This window comes from Zophobas morio, unplaced genomic scaffold (genome assembly GCF_036711695.1).
Source record: "Zophobas morio isolate AGI-343-1 ecotype UQ-CSIRO unplaced genomic scaffold, CSIRO_AGI_Zmor_V1 ptg000049l, whole genome shotgun sequence".
In the NCBI taxonomy this organism is placed as follows: Eukaryota; Metazoa; Arthropoda; class Insecta; order Coleoptera; family Tenebrionidae; genus Zophobas; species Zophobas morio.
In genome coordinates this window covers 135,597-153,621 of record NW_026972154.1, presented here as the reverse complement: position 1 = coordinate 153,621, position 18,025 = coordinate 135,597, and the positions used below count along the sequence as shown (strand labels likewise).

Sequence of the window (18,025 nt, the reverse complement as noted above, 5' to 3'; positions counted from 1 at the left end):
TTTTGAAAATGTTTTTAATTTTTGGTCTTATTTAACGTCTGTCTAACGTGGCAAAGTATACCGTTGTCTTTTAAAGTTTTTATTGGATAATAGTTAATGTAATTCACTTGACCATGATGTACAACCCGTTAAACAAGTTGATATCCAGTCACTTACCATATTTTACCTTTCACTTGAAATCGTTACCACTTTTATTGGAAAATTACTTGATTCGGCAACAGTCATCTTCAGCTATTGTCGAACTTAACCTTCACAGTCTATACTTGCAACAATAACGTTAAATAATAATATAAACACGCTACAACAATAGACAAGAACTTTATAATGAAACATTATGTAATTTAGTTACTTGACTAGTGCAATTAATAACAAAAACTCAACAGAAGGTGATTAACTGGATACGTTTAAAAACGCGTCTTCCAGTGTGAAAACCTTAGTGTCCTGTTAACACGCTGCAAGAAAATGAAGCCTGTGGTGTTACTTTGTGCCTTTTTCGCAATCAGCGTTTCTGTAAAACTACGTAAGTTATTTAATTCCTTATTCAACTCTATTCCAGCCACAATTTTAGCCTCCACTTTCCAAAAATGCGACAGAAGCAAAAGCGACTTCAACCAGTGCTTGCAAAAAGCTGTAGAAGGTGCCCTAAGTCAACTAACTAAACCACTAAAAGAAGTGGGTTTGGTCAGTTTCGAACCGCTGGAAATCCCTTCTTTGTCCATCTCACCCGGAACCAACGCGGCTCAGTTTACCCAAAACTACAACAACTTGAAAATCTACGGTTTCAACAAAGCAACATTTACAAAATTTGAGTACGTAAATATTTATTTCGTAAAAGTTTCACGTCTAATGTGGTTTTAGTGTCGATTTTGATAAGAAAACGATCACTTTCGAGTGCATTTTCCCGAAAGTTCGACTGGAGTCCGAATACGATTTTAAAGGAAGGATTTTGGTTATTCCGTTCAATGGACAAGGGCCCGCTCTAATCAAACTTGGTAAGCGTTTTAACGGAGAGAATTGCTCTGATTTTTATCTTTGAAGACAATTTGCACTTCACGTTTACCTTCAATTTGGAAGAATACGACAAGGATGGCGAGAAACATTATAAAATTAAAGACAGCAAACTCATTGCGAAGCCAGAATTAATCCATTTTCAGTTGGATAATTTGTTCGGTGGAGACGAAGCTTTAGGGAAGCATATCAACGACGTTTTCAACGAGAACTGGAGTGCTCTTTGGGAGGATCTTGAAAGCAGTTACGAGGAGGCTTTCGGTCAAATTTTTAGCAACATTTTTGGCAGGTTTTTGGAGAAGGTGCCGATTTCTGAAATTTTTGCTTGAATTTTGTTTGTATTGAACTTTTGTAGTTTTATATGTTTTACAAAATAAATGTGTCCCATTTTTAATGCTCACTTGATTATTTTACACCATAATCTTGAAGAGAAAAGGTGTAGAGAATTCACAACAAAAAAATTGGTCTAAAGAGTTTAGACAGTACTTCCCTCGCTGTCGGAAACTTGACGACTGCATGCCTATTGTGTTTTTTTTCTCATTACATTTTTGTAGTGGGAATTTAAAAAAAAATTGTGATGACGTCATCAACATTTTTGCAAGGACACGTATATCAATTGGGATAGATGTAGTGTAATACTAAGAATAAAATTATTGTATTCCCAAATTTTCGGGAAAATGAATTGGGTCGTTTTGAATATTGATTTCTTATAATCAATAAAATAACGAAACAATTTACTCACGTATACGGCGCCAGTGTGTAATATCTAGAGAGCGGATTTCTGTCGGGCTAGGCAAGGCCAAACTCGGTACGGCTCGTACGGGATGCGAATTCATTGCGGTTGCGGACTGCACTTCGTTTATTTGAGATTAGAATAACGCTGTTTCGTTGCACTCTGCTGTTAATTCCCGTTCTCATTTACTTAGCCGTTTGATTAATAAATCGTTAATTATATTTATGGAATTAGTACCGATTAAACGTGACGTAGCCCGACAAAAATCCGCTGTCTAGTAATATGAAAGGCAACTGAAAATCGTTTATGTATAAACATTCTTAATTTAGGATGACAAGCGTAACAGCATACGTGAGAGTCAAACAGAGAAACTGTAAACAAAACGACCATCGGTTTTATTGCTTCGACTTCCGTTTATTATATAAAACATTGGGTTTTATTTTAATTCTTGACGGTGAAATTCACAATTGGTTGATTATAAACATGTCTATTTCACATTCGCGGAACCAAGTGAGCGCATAAAACAAATGCAGGTCTGTAATGTTAAAGTCGATGTAAATAAGCGTGCTACCCTTATGCTTCAACCGAGTTTTTCCTTTAACAAATTTTGTGTCTACCAAATTGGGTTGGTTGGGGTGTAATACTAATAATAAGTGTTGCCTTTAATTTAATCAATAAAATAAATTGACTTCATTAATTTTTTTGAACCACCTCTTAAGAAAATCTAAAAAATATGAATGGAAAGATAAATCACAAGTACAAACTCATCATATTTTTTGCATTTTAGATAGGATTTATTCAGCAAAATTTAAGGGTGACGTCATCAATTTTTGTAGGAGGGATGAACAAATACATTTTGAACAAAAGTTTACCATGCTTATAATAACTTTAAAATATTCCCAAGATTTCAAAGCATTCGGTTTTGTAATTCCTGATTAAATCGATAAAATAAATTCACGCCTTCATTAATTTTTTTGAGTCACCCTGTATATGCAAATCGAAAAAATTTGAATGGAATGATAAATCACAAGAAGAGACTCACCATATTTTGTACATTTTAGATAGGATTTATTCAGCAAAATTTTGTGGTGACGTCATAAATTTTTTAGGGGGGACGACCAAATACATTTTGATCAAAAATTTACCATGCTTATGATAATTTTAAAATATCTTCAAGATTTCGAAGCATTCGGTTTTGTAGTTCCTGAGTAAATCAGTAAAATAAATTTACGCTTTCATTTATTTTCTTGAATCACCCTGTATATGCAAATCCAAAAAAATATTAATGGAGTGATAGATCACAAGTACAGACTGATCATATTTTGTACATTTTAGATATGATTTATTCGGCAAATTTTCGAGCTGACGTCATCAAGTTTTTAGAGGGGATAAGCAAATATATTTTGACTAAACATTTATTATGCTCTTTATAACCTTAAAACATCTGCAAGATGTCAGAGCATTCCGTTTTGTAGTTCCTGATTAAATCAATAAAATATATTTACGCATTCATTAATTTTTTTGAGTCACTCTGTATATGTAAATCCAAAAAATATGAATGGAGTGATAAATGACAAGTACAGACTCATCATATTTTGTACATTTTAGATATGATTTATTCCACAAACTTTTGAGCTGACGTCATCAAGTTTTTGGAGGGGATAAGCAAATTTTTTTTGACTAAAGATTTATGATGCTCTTTATAGCCTTAAAACATCTGCAACATTTCAAAGCATTCTGGTTAGCAGATTAAAAATTAAATTTCAAAATGTTGTTTTATAATTTTTTTTTTCCAATAATCTGGACGTTTCGGGTGAAAACTCGATTCAGAGTTGTAAACAACATGTGTAGGACTATGTTATTTTATGCAATTGAAAACCCATTTACTATGTACAATTTTGAAGTGACGTCATCGCATTAGTGGTGGGGATGATTAGACAAATTTTGGTTAACGTTTTACCATCTACATGATATTCTTAATACACTCTAAAAACAGTCCGTAGTAAAATCAACTATACCTCAATAGTTGGCCGGTTTATAGTTGCTCGGACGATATTGTCTCGTTGTTTTAACAATACAGACAAATTTCGCATAATCGTGACAACAGTATTAAAATAATTGCGCTTATATAGTTATGAAAACTGTACAATTTAGTTCATTTGATCGAACAGCAGAGTAAAAAAATGTTGTTACAGTTTGCATAGTTGTTCGAAACCACTACGAATGGTACATTTTAATCGTAACCGAGAAGTTTTGTTATAATAACAATGCCTTTATTTCTGGGAACCACCGTGTTTTCGTCGTCTCAGTTTCCGTCACGTAGTCACGGGTGCATGTGTGACGCAGTTAGTGCAGAGAAGTGCAGTGTTTTCGTTCTTTTTGTGGTTTTTCTTAATATTTGTAGTTACAAAAAGGTAATTATGGAAGTTGAAGTTAAAGATTACCTAGACAAATGGGGTCTGGCCCATTTATGGGAGAGTTTTCAAGGTACATACCTGTTTAATTCCAGTTAATGTCCAGCAAAAGATAAAAGCAATGACTCCAATTATTATGAGTATTGCAGCTGTAAAATCTCGAGTAGTTTTCGAAGCTGTACTCTGTGTTAAGCTGTCAATGAAAATTAGTCGCTACCCTTATATACCTTTCCAGAACCGTATTTGTTCTTTAGTGAATGCATCCTAATGCATAATGGTTTTATTGCAGGTTGCGGTCTAAAATACTAAAAAAAATACTGCTCACAAAATAATTGACGGCTTTTGCATTTATCTTTTGCTGGACTTGGTATGGAAGTACCCATGCATGTTACTCAACAATCATTTATTTATTATTTATTTTATTACTCAACAATCGTCATCCTTATTTCTACGGCTGTTGAGTAAAAATGAAAAGATCATTTTTTTCTTTTTGAAAAACCTTAAAACTTTTTAACTTGTTTCATATAAGTAGTATTATATCACAATTTAGTAATTACGATTCTCATCTTTCAGAACAGGGTGTAGATTTTGCAGCCTTTATTAACCTAACGAAGGATTTAATAAAGGAACTTATTCCAAAAGTAGGAGATAGAGCAAAGTTTTTGTCCCACTTTAAACGTTTAAAAACTGACATCTGTATTGTGGATATCAAGAGTTCTGATGGTCCATCTACCAGCAAACGGAACCATAGCGTGTCTGATTTGAATTTTATTTCACGACCTCTCTATAATTTGGAAAATTCGTTGTCACCTGCTTCAACGACATCATTAAACAGTTTGGCTGTCGATGAAAATCCACTATTATCTGATGCTAGCTTTACTTCTATCTGCTCGACTCCTTCACAGTCATCTACACCGTTAAATGAAATTATATCCAAAGAGTACGAGGATTTTTTTCAAGATAAAGCATTAGGTAGGTATGAGCTTGAATTTTAAAATTCGTTTAATTATGTATAATTCTAGATTTTGTACCTGTTCCCTATAAAAGGCAAAATGCCTTCATTGGCAATCCCACAGCAGGGGATGAACCAATTACCTATGATTTTGTAAGTTAATTTATATTCTTACATTGTTCTGTTTTGTATTTTTTGTTATGGCAAATCGTTAAGCAAGTAACATATATTTACTATGCAATTATTTTTCACTAAAATGATACTTTCTTAAGAAAAAAATATGTATAATTATACATAGTTATGTCCATTCAATTCCATTTTAAAGTAAATATATTTCAGGACCTAAAAAAATGTTTAAAGAAAAGTGTTAAGGGACGTCAGTTGTTGCAAACGAAGTCCTCTGAAACGTCATTAACACCTACCCTACAGAACAATCTAGTATCAATCATTATTGAAGAAGAATTGCGAACCCATTTGGACAAAAGGTGAAATAGATTATTTTTTAAAAGCATTAGCTTCTGAGAAATAAAAACTTTTTATAGAATTCCTTCAAGACGGTTTATTCAGCTCGCACGCTATATTAAACAGTTATTTCCAAAGGAAAGAATTGAAACATATTATACACCGTACGTCAACGTGGATGGAAAATACAAAAAGTGTGCGCGTGGAAAATTATTTGATAAATACCACAATACTAGAAGAACATTAAGACAGTCTGGTATTTTAGAGACTAAAGGAAATAGTAGCAGTAGGTTATTTTTTTTAATAAAAATAGAAATTTTATAATGTACCAACTGTGTTTATAGAAACCTCGGAAGAGGAATTGAGTGCAGAAGACGATAACTATGAAAATATCGTACAGTGGTTAAAAAATAACTACGAACCGTGGCCACAAGTGATTGAACATTGGAAGGAAACGTCCAAAACCAGGCTAAAAAAGTACAACGAGAGTCAGTCTACAATATTTGAATATTTAACAACATTCCCTGCACTTAAGAGACCTCTTGGATACACTTTAGTACGTAAGCTATATGAAATTATTATTTTGTAGGAATATATATTGAATTTCATTTACATTTATGGTAGAACATAAAATTTATAATTATTTTTAGTTTGAAGTGGATTTCCAAAAACTTTTCCCGAATCAGGAATACAATTTATACGCAAAAATTAATGATTTTGTCGTGAAAATTTTGAGCTTAGCCAAAAATTCAAAAGATGTAAATGTAAAACATTACTTAGAAAAGTTGTCAGAAAGTCAGTCTGAAGGTATACAATCTGATTTATCCATTTATAAATTGCAATAGTAACAAATATGTTTTAGATGCCACTAATGCACTTGCATTATTAATTTTACCCCATCTTGTCCAAACAAGTGTCATATCAAGTACGTCACAATCAAATCCAAAAAAAAAAATAAGATGGAGACCGTCAAAAACTGAGTGCCAGGAGACGTTTTTACTGCATGTTCCAACAGCAGACGAAGTGAAGGTGGTGCTAGAACAGCAGCGGAACAAATTTCTTAATAAGTGTGATACATTTCAACCCCTACCCATTGTGGTAGGTAACTTTGAAAATTTAAGTTGCATGTTACAAGTAGACTCTTATCTATATGGCGTAGAGAGCGTAGTCAAATGTTTTGATGTATGTTTCAAAATGTTCCACGTTTTAAATGCAGAATATCCGTCTCCAAGTAAGCATCTTTGGCAGTTAATTCAACAGCACATATACAATATTCACGATGCAAAACATGATGTAAATTACATTTCCGTCAATACATTTTTGAGTCAGTTGAATAACTGTTAAATTTTTGTCTTGTCTTTTTTACTTTTGTTTTTAATTTGTTTATGATATACCTAATTTTCAAATATGATATGTTTTCAGTGTAATAAATCATTTCTTTCCATAAAAACATTGTTATTGCACTTAAAACACGTGCATTCCTTTAAAGATGGACCAATAATATGTTGCGAAAATTCTTGTTTCAGAACAGTGAGTAATATAAATTCTTTCAGGAAGCATGTCAAAGACAAACACTTGACTTCTAGCAATAGAATTACACCTAGTTTAGGGCAAAATTTTTCTGCAAGCGAAAAAGTAAATAAAAACTTGCAAATGCTACCATCAGCGTCGACCACATTAAATAACGTTCATCAGAATTCAAATACAGACACGCCTTTACAAACTCATTTAATTAAAAATGAAATTGATACTGAAAGCTTTAAAAACGATGTCTTAGAATTTGTTTCATCTTTGTATAGCAATAATTGCATACCTAGGGTTGAAGTTCAAAATGTTGTTAATATGACATCAAAATTATTTAATGGAACATTTTTAAAAACTTTCGAAATTTTTATTTTTAACTTGTTAACCACACTTAAATGTGAGGATAAATTAATTGATTTGGTAAATCTTTATTTTAACTTGCTTCAAAATCCTTTCAAAGAGTTGTCAACAGAATATAAAAGATTTAAATATTTTCAGAAATGTGGTTTTTATGTAAAGCCTGAAGAATTTATTATACGTGAAGACATCGAATCAAAAACTAAAAAATGTTGTCCAACGGTAAATACTTACGTTTCAAAAGGTACGTTTATTCCACTTAGAGACAATTTAAAAAAAATTTTTGAATTACCCAATGTGTTTCAAAAAACTTTAGAATATACCAAACTTCTTATGGATAATACCATCATTAAAGAAAATTTTATTCAGTGTGAGCTTTGGCAATCGAAATTTCAACTATTTGAGAATAAAATTGTTTTTCCATTGTTCATATATTTCGATGACTATGAAACGGGAAATGTACTAGGATCACATTCAGGCGTAAATAAGTTAGGGGCGGTATATGCTTCGATTCCATGTTTTCCCCCAGAATTTCAGTCGTTAACAGAAAACATTTTATTGGTACAATTGTTTAAGTCTCTTGACAGAAAAACGGTTGGTAATCAAGTTTTTAAAATTGTAATTGACGAATTAAATTATCTGCACAATGTTGGAATAAATATTAACTGCGGACAAGAATGTAGGACCATTTATTTTACCATCGGTTTATGTATTGGAGACAATCTTGGACTAAACTCAATGCTAGATTTTGTTGAGAGTTTTAGCGCAACTCATTTTTGCCGTCTTTGCACAATGACAAAATCTGAGTGTCAAATAAAATCTGAAGAAGATCAAACTCAGCTTCGTAATGTTATTAGTTACGAAAACCATCTGCAGTTAAATAATCCTATTTTAACAGGTATTAAAAAAAAATCTATTTGGAACGAAGTAATTGGTTTTCATGTTACCGAAAATTACAGTATGGACATAATGCATGATATGTTAGAGGGAGTGTGTAATTATGACCTGAGTTTAATATTAAAGCATTTTATTTATGAAATAAAATTATTTAGTTTGACAATGTTAAATTCTAAAATTGCGGCTTTTGATTATGGATCAGAAACAAATATTCCACCTAAAATTAATGAAGATCAACTAAAGAAGAATAACTTAAAGATGTCTGCTTCTGAAATGATGTGCTTTGCTTCACTGTTTGATTTAATGGTTGGCCATTTAGTGCCAGAGAATAATACCTATTGGCAGTTATATTTGACATTATGTAAAATATTGGACATAATTTTAGATAAGTCAGTTCAACCTCAATATGAGCAACTCTTAAAATCATTGGTTTATGAACACCACTATATTTATACAGTTTTATTAAAACAGACACTTAAACCGAAACACCACAATATGATACATTATCCTTTACTTGTACGTATGGTCGGACCTCTGGTGCATATTTGGTCTATGAGATTCGAATCGAAGCACAGACCCTTTAAAATTACTGCTAATATTAGTTGTTCAAAGAAAAATATTTGCTTAACGTTAGGAATAAAAAATCAACTTCAGTTATGTCACAAACTTATTTGTAATAATGGATTTACAAAAACAGTAAAGTATGGTCCAGCAGATTTTATATGTCTTTCAGAGTATGAATTTAACATGTTTATTACTAATGATATAGATTATGTAGAACGCTTTAAGTGGGTAAAAATTTTAGGACTAATATACAAGAAGCATGACATTATTGTGGTTGATGTATTGGATCTTCCATTATTTGATAAAATATTAGATATTATAACTATACAAAATGAAATTTTCTTTATATATGCGGAATTCCTTACAACTGGTGTCTATGAACATTATCATGCATTTGCTGTAGAAAAAACCGATAAAAGAAGCCTGATAAAAATTAACGATCTTAAAAACTACAACAGATATTATCTTAGCATGCTTCCTGATGGAAAGTATTACATAAATAAAAAACATGGGATGTAAAATATAATATTTAAACCTACCAAATGAAAATTAGGTTCGTCCTATATAAATTCTAATGAATGTACCTATTTAGAAACTTGTTTGTTATTATTGTACAAATGAAGTAATGATAAGCGTATTAATAATTGCATTTACATTGTAAACTGTTTACATTTATTTTTTATTTTTTAATAAAACATTTTAATAAAAACAGATTTTTTATTTATTAACTAAAAACTCTATTAGCCACAACAATATTAAATGAGTTACAATTCTAGTTGAAATAACTAAAGCAGTAAGTCGCACCGACCCTAATCTATATTGTTGAGTTGACTATATGATATTGTTATTTTGCCAACTATACTGTATTGTTGGTACAACTATTTTGATCCAAATATGTCAGTATTGTCCTCGGCACAATAAAGTTAGTTGTCCCTATATTAATTATAAAACATAGTTGGTGTAATCAGAATTATTGTCGACAGAACTAATTTTTTTTTCCGTGTATAAGTACAAAATTTCACAACAATCGGTCGAGTACTTTCGGAGATTATCTGTCTAATAAAAATCCGGGACGGCAGACGGACAGACGGACAGACGGACGGACAGACGGACAGACGGACAGACGGACAGACAGACGGAAATGGGAGACCTATTTCTTCGTCTTCTAGGGGTCATGAAAGATCGAGAAAACGTAAAAGTAGAGAGTCGGCCGACGGACTCGATTACAATACTTCCTTTGCTTACGCTCGGGAAGTAAAAATTAAAATCATATTAAATAGTTTTGATCAGTTTTAGCTGCTGCCCCGAGTTTTATGGAACTTTAATGTGTGGGTCGATGTTCCGCTTCATATAATAATAACGCGCAATAAATAGAATCCAAGTCTCATGCTTAATAATAATTATTTTCTACGAATACAACATAACAATCAACACATTTTGCAGTACACGCCAATTTAATATTCTATTTTAATTATAGTCTCCGTAATTTGTTGCTAAAATGATTACTGTTGATTATGTAATGTTCCGAAGGTGAAAAGTCCATAAACGAAGGAGATATCTTATACGTAGTTTTTTAACGTACGGTCACGACAGTCTCTATTATTAAGACCTACCACTGCATTCAGGCAAGACTTCTATAATTAAATTACGGGTACTAAAATCAATTAATGATATGGATTGATTAGATTAATAAAAAACTTTTGAGATCCTGTCAAAATTTATAGGTAACATGTTAGATTTACTCCAGTTTTCAAAAGTGTATATATCTTCTTGAAGAATATGACGAAAGATTTTTAGGTTATCTGCGTAAATTAAAACCTGAAAAGTAATGTTTTTGATAACATCGTTGATGTAGATATGAAAAGCAGGGGATCTAGAACAGAGCCCTGTGGAACGCCGGATGGGACCAAAATTTTTATCTACCCGTTAGGTAAGATTCCATTAGTTTCACTAGAATACTGTGGTAGAAAATTCTAAAGGAAAGCTAGACGAATTCTATCTAGAAACGGAACGAACTAGAAAATTTTGACCACAATGTAGGGATAAGATACCTAGACTTAATTAACGTGATTTTGAGAAGATTCTAGAATAATTATTGTATCTTAAACAAACAAGAAGTTGACGAAATTGGACTTCATTTGGAGTTTGAAGTTGAAAAAAGTTCAAGTATAATTCTAGAAGAATTCTATCTGAAACGAGAAGAAAACTTCGATGACGCCGTGGGCTGAAGAAGAAGAGTTAGTGGAAATTTAATATCAGTTCAGGATTCTAGTTGAAGAAAGTCCTAAAAGAAAATCTAGACGCATACTATCTGGAAACGGGATGAACCAGGGAGATGACAACTAAATGTTAATTAACGTGATTTTAAAAAGATTTTAGAATAATTGTATCTTAAACAAAGAAAAAATAGACGAAATTGGACTTCACTGGCCGTTCGAAGTTGCAGAAAATGTTCAAATAAATTCTAGAAAAATTATTTTTGAAACAAAAAGAAACTTTCGAGTTAGAGGAATTTTAACAACAGTTTAGGATTTTGGTTGAAGAAAGTTCTAAAAAAAAATCTAGACGAAATCTACCTGGAAACTAGATGAACTAGAGAATTTCGATTACGGTGCAGGAAAATGATAACTAAATAGACATTAATCAATGCGATCTTAAGAAGATTCTAGAACAATTGTATCCTAATTAAAGAAAAACTAGACGAAATTGGACTTGACTTGGAATTTTAAGTTGAAGAAAAAGTTTAAGTTAATTCAAGAAGAGAATTTCGATGTTATCGTGGGCTGGAGAAGAAGAGTTAGAGGAATTTTAACATCAGCTTGAGATTTTAATCGAAGAAAATTCTAAAGAAAAAAATCTAGATGAAATTGAACCTCAGTTGCAGTTCAAAGTGAGTTTGAGACAGATTTCGAGAAAATTATAAAAGAACATCTAGGTGAATTCCCTCAGAAAAGGGGAAGAACTAAAAAGGGAAAATGTTACGATGTTAATTAACATGAGTTCATTGGAGAAATTCTAAAATGAAGAAGCAGGCGAATTTCAAATTCAGTTGAGGCTTGAAGTTGAAGAAAAAGTTCAAGAAAACCGTAAACAATCTAGATGAATTTTATTGGGAAACGAGGAAAACCGAAAAAAGGAAAATGTTAAAAAATATTAATAAACATGAGTTCGAAATGCTGACAGAAAATTCGATCTTGAACAAAGAAGCCCCAGACGAATTCCAACTTCAGCTGAAGGGTCTGAAGTTGAAGAAAGAGTTCAAGTAAATTCTAGAAGAATTCCATCTGAAAGTTTTAGTTGAAGAAAAGTTGAAGAAAATTATAAACAAAATCTAGAGAAATTCTATCCGGAAATGGGAAGAGCTAGAAAATCAGTTTTGGATGCAGGAAGATGTCAAAAAGAGGTTAAATAACGCGAATTCGAAAAAATAGTAGAAGAATTCTATCGTAAAAGGAAGAAGCAGACGAATTTGGACTTAAGTTAGGTTTCAAATCGAAGAAAGAGTTCCCCTTGCCTTAGTTCCCTTATCTTTCGTACTTCTTTCATCCAATCCAGTGCTCTTCCATCCTGGTTTAGCACTTTTTTCTACTTTCCTCCTATTCTCTCAGTCTGCCACCTCCTTCCAGCATATCCTCTATTATTTCTCCCTCTCTCCAACATATCCTACACCTTCTGTCAGTTTCATCCATCCAAAAATTATTCTCTTTCTCTTCATTTTTACATCTAAATCTCGCCATCATTCTTTTCTCTTTTATTCTCTCTCTGTGTGTGTACTTTGGTACTTCCTCTTTACTATATTTCTATACTCTGCAATATATCTAGACTCCGATATTCTCGATCTGCGTTCTTGCTTATCTATATCCCTATCTCTTACACTCAGTTCTTCTTTCATACTCCTTCTCTCTTCAACTCACAATCTCCGTTCCATCCATTATTCCTCCCTTGCCATATGTATATCTTTCCATTTTCCGTAGCTTCTACAATTAGGTTGATCAGTTCTTCTATTATAGCTTCTATATCTTCTTTCACTTCGCTTTTCTTTTTCTCTAGTTTACTCCTGTATCTTCTCTCTTCATCCCATATTCTTTTTTCTATTTCTTTTCTTTCGTTTCTTCTCTCTTGTTTTTCGTACTCTTGCTCTTATCCTTTGATTTTTATTTCTAGTGGCATGTGGTCTGATTCTATCCTTTCCCCCACTTTGAAACTCTTTATTTCTTCCCATAACCTATAATGGATTTTCCCCTAGCCACTACGTATGTCCATTCTCCTTCTTCGTCTCCTTCCTTGTTTCCATTCAAAATTTCCCATCCCATTTCTTCTATTACCTTCCACAATATTTTCCCTTCTTTGTTATTTGCTTTGTCTTTTGATCCTCTTGTCTCACCCTTTTCTTTATCTATTATTCTTATCCCCTTATCGCCCAGTCTTGCGTTAAAATCCCCTCGTATAAGTATTTTTTCTTCTCCTTTTTCTTTTGTTTCCTTTTCTATGTCAACTTGGTTTCCTCCATTTTCTTGCTATAAACGGTTATTATTTCTCATTGATTATATTCGAGCGGTATTACTTTCTTCATTAGTCCGTTTTTTCCAATTCTTGCATTTCTTTTAGAATTCCCATTACTATTCCACCGCTTGCTCTCCCCTTTTTCTTTTCGTTTGTTGACCCTTGACACTCCCATACATATTCTTGTGGTAGTGTTTCTTCAAATTTCTTCCAGTTTTCTATTTGTACCCATGTCTCTACTAACCCCACCACATCAAATTTTCCCACGTAGTCCCAGAATCGTGGGAAGACAAGTTTATTTGAGTTATCTGTAACATAAATTTTTCCTCCAACGTATTGTTCTGTTTTTTTTAATATTTATCATTAAAATGAAGTTTATTTTGTTGGTTACTAATTTTCTCATTTTTTAAACTACATTTTCGTATGCCAAAAAATAAACTTTATCAAATAATGCAATCAAAATTATAAGTTTTTGCAAACTACCACCGGACAGTGGAGATTATAAAAATTAAGCAACAAGGCGACCCTAATCGGATCACAACGTACCGAAAATTATGACACCAGCGTTTTTAGCCGGTCGCCGGGCTGTTTACCTAGAAAATCCTAGAAACGATACTCAGGACAGGACTCGTTCTTGCGTTTTCTACATTTCTAATTAATTAGCTAAACACGTGATTATAAAGTTGTAAATAAATGATTTATTCTTTTATACTCGTACATTATAATGTTGTTATAATTAGTATTAACGCTAAAATTATAAAACCATATTTTTATTATTAGTTCAACACATGTCAAAAGATGGATAGTAAAATAAAAAGCCCGATATGTTTTTGCATTTTTTGTCAAAAACAAATGCTGTGCATTACTTTATTATAACCTTGTATAATCCATACTTAGCAAGTGACTTAACCTACTTTCTGTTTTGGTGTTAATTTTTATATTGAAACGATAATTGCATCGGTTCAAAATGTCGAAAAAAGGATTTATTGACAAACAGAACTATAACGAGCTGATCATGATTGGATCTTATTTTTTTTATATATTTTTAATTAGTTTTATTTCTGCTTCTTCACAATTACTTTTTCACATATAAACACTATTTGCTTCCGTTCATGTTTGTTAGTTACAGACTGTTCTGTCTTGCTGCCTTCGTTAATACCGAACTTTTCCTAGAATCGTAGTACAGATACCAACAAACAAACCAAGTTGTTGTGATAAATGACAGTTAGAAGTACCCTGGGTTTCCCCCATTGCTTCTTTGGACACCCGTTTCCAGGTTTCGAAAAAGCGCGAAACATTGATACAGTAATGACAGTAACGTCGGTCGAAACACACTTCGCTGTGAGAGCAGTGCCCTGTAATAAATGTCCAAAATTCAAGTCGTATAACACATAAATGATAACACGAAATCAGTATGAAATCCCTTTCTACCTTCGAATCACAATGACATTTTCTAACTAATAATTTTTCAAAGCGCATCAATGTTTACAAATATTTAAAAAATATTTTCAAATTATGTAAATTTCTTTTTTTTATGATCCAATAGTTATCCATGCGAAATTTAAAAAATCAAAATGGTTGAACTTCAAACTTGAATGCATTAGATACTTTTTAGTAAGAAAAATATTGAGCAGCAGACAATAACAAAAATGCAACGAAAATATGTTATGTTCTATTTGAAAATCGGTTCTGAATAATTATGAAAAAAATACATTAAACTAAAAATATCTAATAAAAGCTTAAAGAACAAAGTTCTTGAAAACAATCACATGTAAAAAAATTCTAAGATATATGCTAAAAAAAGTGTTTTGGCTACCCTATATCACAGTGGGCGGTAATGGGTTAAACCTTGAATACTGCAAATGACTATGTTAAAATTCCCAAATGAGATTCTATTAAATTCAGAAAATAACTTAGGAAAAACAATCCATTCCTTGAAATATTTGAAAATTAAATATTATAAAATATTTCAAATCTCTCTTATTTATATTGAATATATGAGATGAAGAAGAAATTATTCCGTCGAATTTCACTGGACGCTCTTGACTCAACTAGCTGAATAATCCGTTCCCCAAAGGTGAACTTTATTTAAACAGTACGCAGTCCTACGTCACCGCTTCTAGACTTCTCGGTCATATTAAGGATGAATCATCACCGGCGTAATAAGACCAGAGAGTTCTCGATGACTATAGGCGTCGTACCGGGGCGGCGTAAGGGTATATTTCGTAACAATATTTTATAAAATATTTGGAAACAGCATTTAAATGAATCTATTACGCTGGTACTTTTATTTCAGTTTATCTACCCTCAGGTGTATCATTTTTACAATGACTGGGCACGAATATGATTTTTGAATAAAGTGTCCTATGCCAGAACTACGACAGGTGATAGTATATTCAAGGCTAGCTACGATTTTCTGGTTTTCTATATGTATTTTATATGTAACGGGTGATCAAAAAGTTTTTAGTTAGAGTTGGCCATGGAAATAATCCAAATTATTGAAATACAAATGAAGTTATGCATGACATTTGCACTTTTAATCAAAGACATGACAAATATTTCCATGGCCAACTCTAATGTAAAAACTTTTTGATCACTCGTTATATACTTGTTTGTAATGTTTGTAATATTAGAAATAAAACGTAGATACATAGAAGACATTTACTTTATAATTACCACAGATTAGTAAAAATATCTTATTGAAAGAGCATTGAAAAGTTCGTTTTAGGAAGACACGTAATAAACACCAACATGATAATTTTAACTTACACAAAGTTAAATGGTGTAAAATAGTAAAGCGTATAGTAGATATTATTTAGTGTAATTTTCGTTAGCAAAACTTGGTGTCTATAATATGAAGTGTACTTTAACCACGAGCAAAATTAACTAGATTTTTTGTCCCATTTCATTACACACTTTACATTTAGATTGCAATACGAATCCCAACGTTAGTGAACGTTCAAAAGAAGTAAAATAATTATAATGAAATAACAACAGGATTCAAACACCGAAATTATCTAACCGCCTATTAACAAAAAGTGCCAACACAATTAACAAGTTCTTTACTACGAAGTCATTCGGCATACAATTCCAGGCAATTAAAGAAAAAAATAAACAAAAAATTAAAATTCACCTCAGCACTCATTAACTTGAATTTTTCGCACAAAATAAACAAAAAAACGCAAATTATGATAATTCTCGCCAGGTCCAACCGAAAGGTAAACAAGTAACAACTTTTTTTTTTTTTTTCAAAGTAAACAAACTATAAAGAGAAGAACCTATTCATGGAACAAACAGTCGAAACCATGACTTACGCAACCGTACTTTATGCTCTTTGCTTAGCCACTACTTGTTATTCGGCAGAAATTCGTAAGTGCGCTTAATTAGTAGTTACATTAACACTGATCATCACACGGGAACTTTTCAGCAAGCTCTCTGCAAAAGTGCAACAGAAAAGACGGCAATTTTGACAAGTGCCTGGTGTCCGCAATCGACGATGCTCTATCAAAATCCGCAAACCCCGTGAAAGAAATCGGCTTAGGAACGCTAGAACCACTGGATGTACCGTCGCTGGTAATCGGGGAAGGCTCAGGAGCTGTCGCCTTCCAGCAGAACTACAGAGACATCAAAATCAGCGGCTTTTCCAAAGTCAAATGTTCCAAAGCAGAGTAAGTTCCCTTTTTACAAAAATGTGGATAATAGGGTTGTTGTAGCATGAACTTCGATACCAAAGTCTTAACCCTTGATTGCGAAACGCCTCTAGTGCGAATGGACTTCCACTACGAAATCAACGGGAAACTTCTGGTATTACCCATTAAGGGCGACGGTCCCGGCTTCATCGAAATGGGTAACTTTATGGCGTGACACAGTCACAAAATTAATATAATGTGTTTTTCAGATAAATTGAGGCTGGAAATTAGTTTCGCGCTCGAAGAGCACGACAAGAAAGGGAAGAAACATTATAAGGTTGCTAGTACTAAGCTCGTTTTGACGCCGCAGTTGATGAGGTTCCATCTGGAGAACTTGTTTGACGGTGATAAAGCTCTAGGTGACAATATTAATCAAGTTTTGAACGAAAACTGGTCGGAGGTGTTTTCGGACGTTAAAACGAGTTACGAGGAGGCTTTTGGACAGATTTTCGGCTCGATTTTGGATAATGTGTTGAAGAAAGTGTCCACGAGGGAGCTTTTTGGTGATGCGTGAATATTTTGTCTGTAATGAGTTAAGTTGTTGAATAAACGTGTGATGAAATTGGTTTTTGTTGGGTTTGTTGTGAGAATCTGGGACAAGGTCTTGGTGGAAAACAGTGAATCATATTTCCTTCCGGTTATGTGGTAATTTTAAATTTATTTTCTACAAAAAGTCAAAGCGGGGGGGGGTGCTTTATACCCGATCGATTATAAAAAATTTGAAGTCCAAACCAAATGAAGTACCCAACAATAAAGTCGCCATAATAGTCATGAGTTCACTATACCCTAGAAAATGCTCAAAAGTCAGATGCTCATGATTTGTCAACTTTCAGTTAAAGTTTTTATTGCACTAAATTAATAGATATAATTGACGCAAATTTATTCTACGAAAACCCATGTGATGTTATGTAAGATGTTCATG

At 32.6% G+C, this 18,025-nt stretch overlaps 3 protein-coding genes across 3 annotated transcripts; all 3 read left to right on the top strand.

Annotated features, from left to right (window-relative positions):
* Nucleotides 1-213: 213 nt before the first annotated feature.
* On the top strand, nt 214-1,402 carry LOC135142699 (circadian clock-controlled protein daywake-like). The gene is made up of 4 exons (XM_064074453.1): nt 214-520; nt 569-809; nt 859-992; nt 1,039-1,402. Exons 1-4 carry the CDS (start codon nt 463-465, stop codon nt 1,335-1,337), a joined length of 732 nt encoding a protein of 243 aa, XP_063930523.1. The 5' UTR covers nt 214-462; the 3' UTR covers nt 1,338-1,402.
* Nucleotides 1,403-3,893: 2,491 nt separating this feature from the next.
* Nucleotides 3,894-6,913, top strand: LOC135142529 (uncharacterized). The gene is made up of 8 exons (XM_064074246.1): nt 3,894-4,228; nt 4,729-5,127; nt 5,178-5,260; nt 5,447-5,592; nt 5,650-5,855; nt 5,914-6,125; nt 6,220-6,376; nt 6,432-6,913. Exons 1-8 carry the CDS (start codon nt 4,009-4,011, stop codon nt 6,911-6,913), a joined length of 1,905 nt encoding a protein of 634 aa, XP_063930316.1. The 5' UTR covers nt 3,894-4,008.
* A 9,759-nt stretch (nt 6,914-16,672) lies between these two features.
* Nucleotides 16,673-17,669, top strand: LOC135142591 (protein takeout-like). Its single transcript, XM_064074327.1, has 4 exons — nt 16,673-16,783; nt 16,842-17,082; nt 17,128-17,261; nt 17,313-17,669. Exons 1-4 carry the CDS (start codon nt 16,699-16,701, stop codon nt 17,615-17,617), a joined length of 765 nt encoding a protein of 254 aa, XP_063930397.1. The 5' UTR covers nt 16,673-16,698; the 3' UTR covers nt 17,618-17,669.
* Nucleotides 17,670-18,025: the final 356 nt, after the last annotated feature.

What these genes read in the sequence shown, in the direction of transcription:
- LOC135142529 (XM_064074246.1), top strand. Translation starts at nt 4,009, where the DNA reads ATGCCTTTATTTCTGGGAACCACCGTGTTTTCGTCGTCTCAGTTTCCG. An exon ending in TTTATGGGAGAGTTTTCAAG is followed by an intron (nt 4,229 to 4,728) that starts GTACATACCTGT and finishes CTCATCTTTCAG; the next exon opens with AACAGGGTGTAGATTTTGCA. An exon ending in GACCTCTTGGATACACTTTA is followed by an intron (nt 6,126 to 6,219) that starts GTACGTAAGCTA and finishes AATTATTTTTAG; the next exon opens with TTTGAAGTGGATTTCCAAAA.
- LOC135142591 (XM_064074327.1), top strand. Translation starts at nt 16,699, where the DNA reads ATGGAACAAACAGTCGAAACCATGACTTACGCAACCGTACTTTATGCT. An exon ending in TTGTTATTCGGCAGAAATTC is followed by an intron (nt 16,784 to 16,841) that starts GTAAGTGCGCTT and finishes GGAACTTTTCAG; the next exon opens with CAAGCTCTCTGCAAAAGTGC. An exon ending in GTCAAATGTTCCAAAGCAGA is followed by an intron (nt 17,083 to 17,127) that starts GTAAGTTCCCTT and finishes GGGTTGTTGTAG; the next exon opens with CATGAACTTCGATACCAAAG.
- LOC135142699 (XM_064074453.1), top strand. Translation starts at nt 463, where the DNA reads ATGAAGCCTGTGGTGTTACTTTGTGCCTTTTTCGCAATCAGCGTTTCT. An exon ending in CAGCGTTTCTGTAAAACTAC is followed by an intron (nt 521 to 568) that starts GTAAGTTATTTA and finishes CCACAATTTTAG; the next exon opens with CCTCCACTTTCCAAAAATGC. An exon ending in GCAACATTTACAAAATTTGA is followed by an intron (nt 810 to 858) that starts GTACGTAAATAT and finishes ATGTGGTTTTAG; the next exon opens with TGTCGATTTTGATAAGAAAA.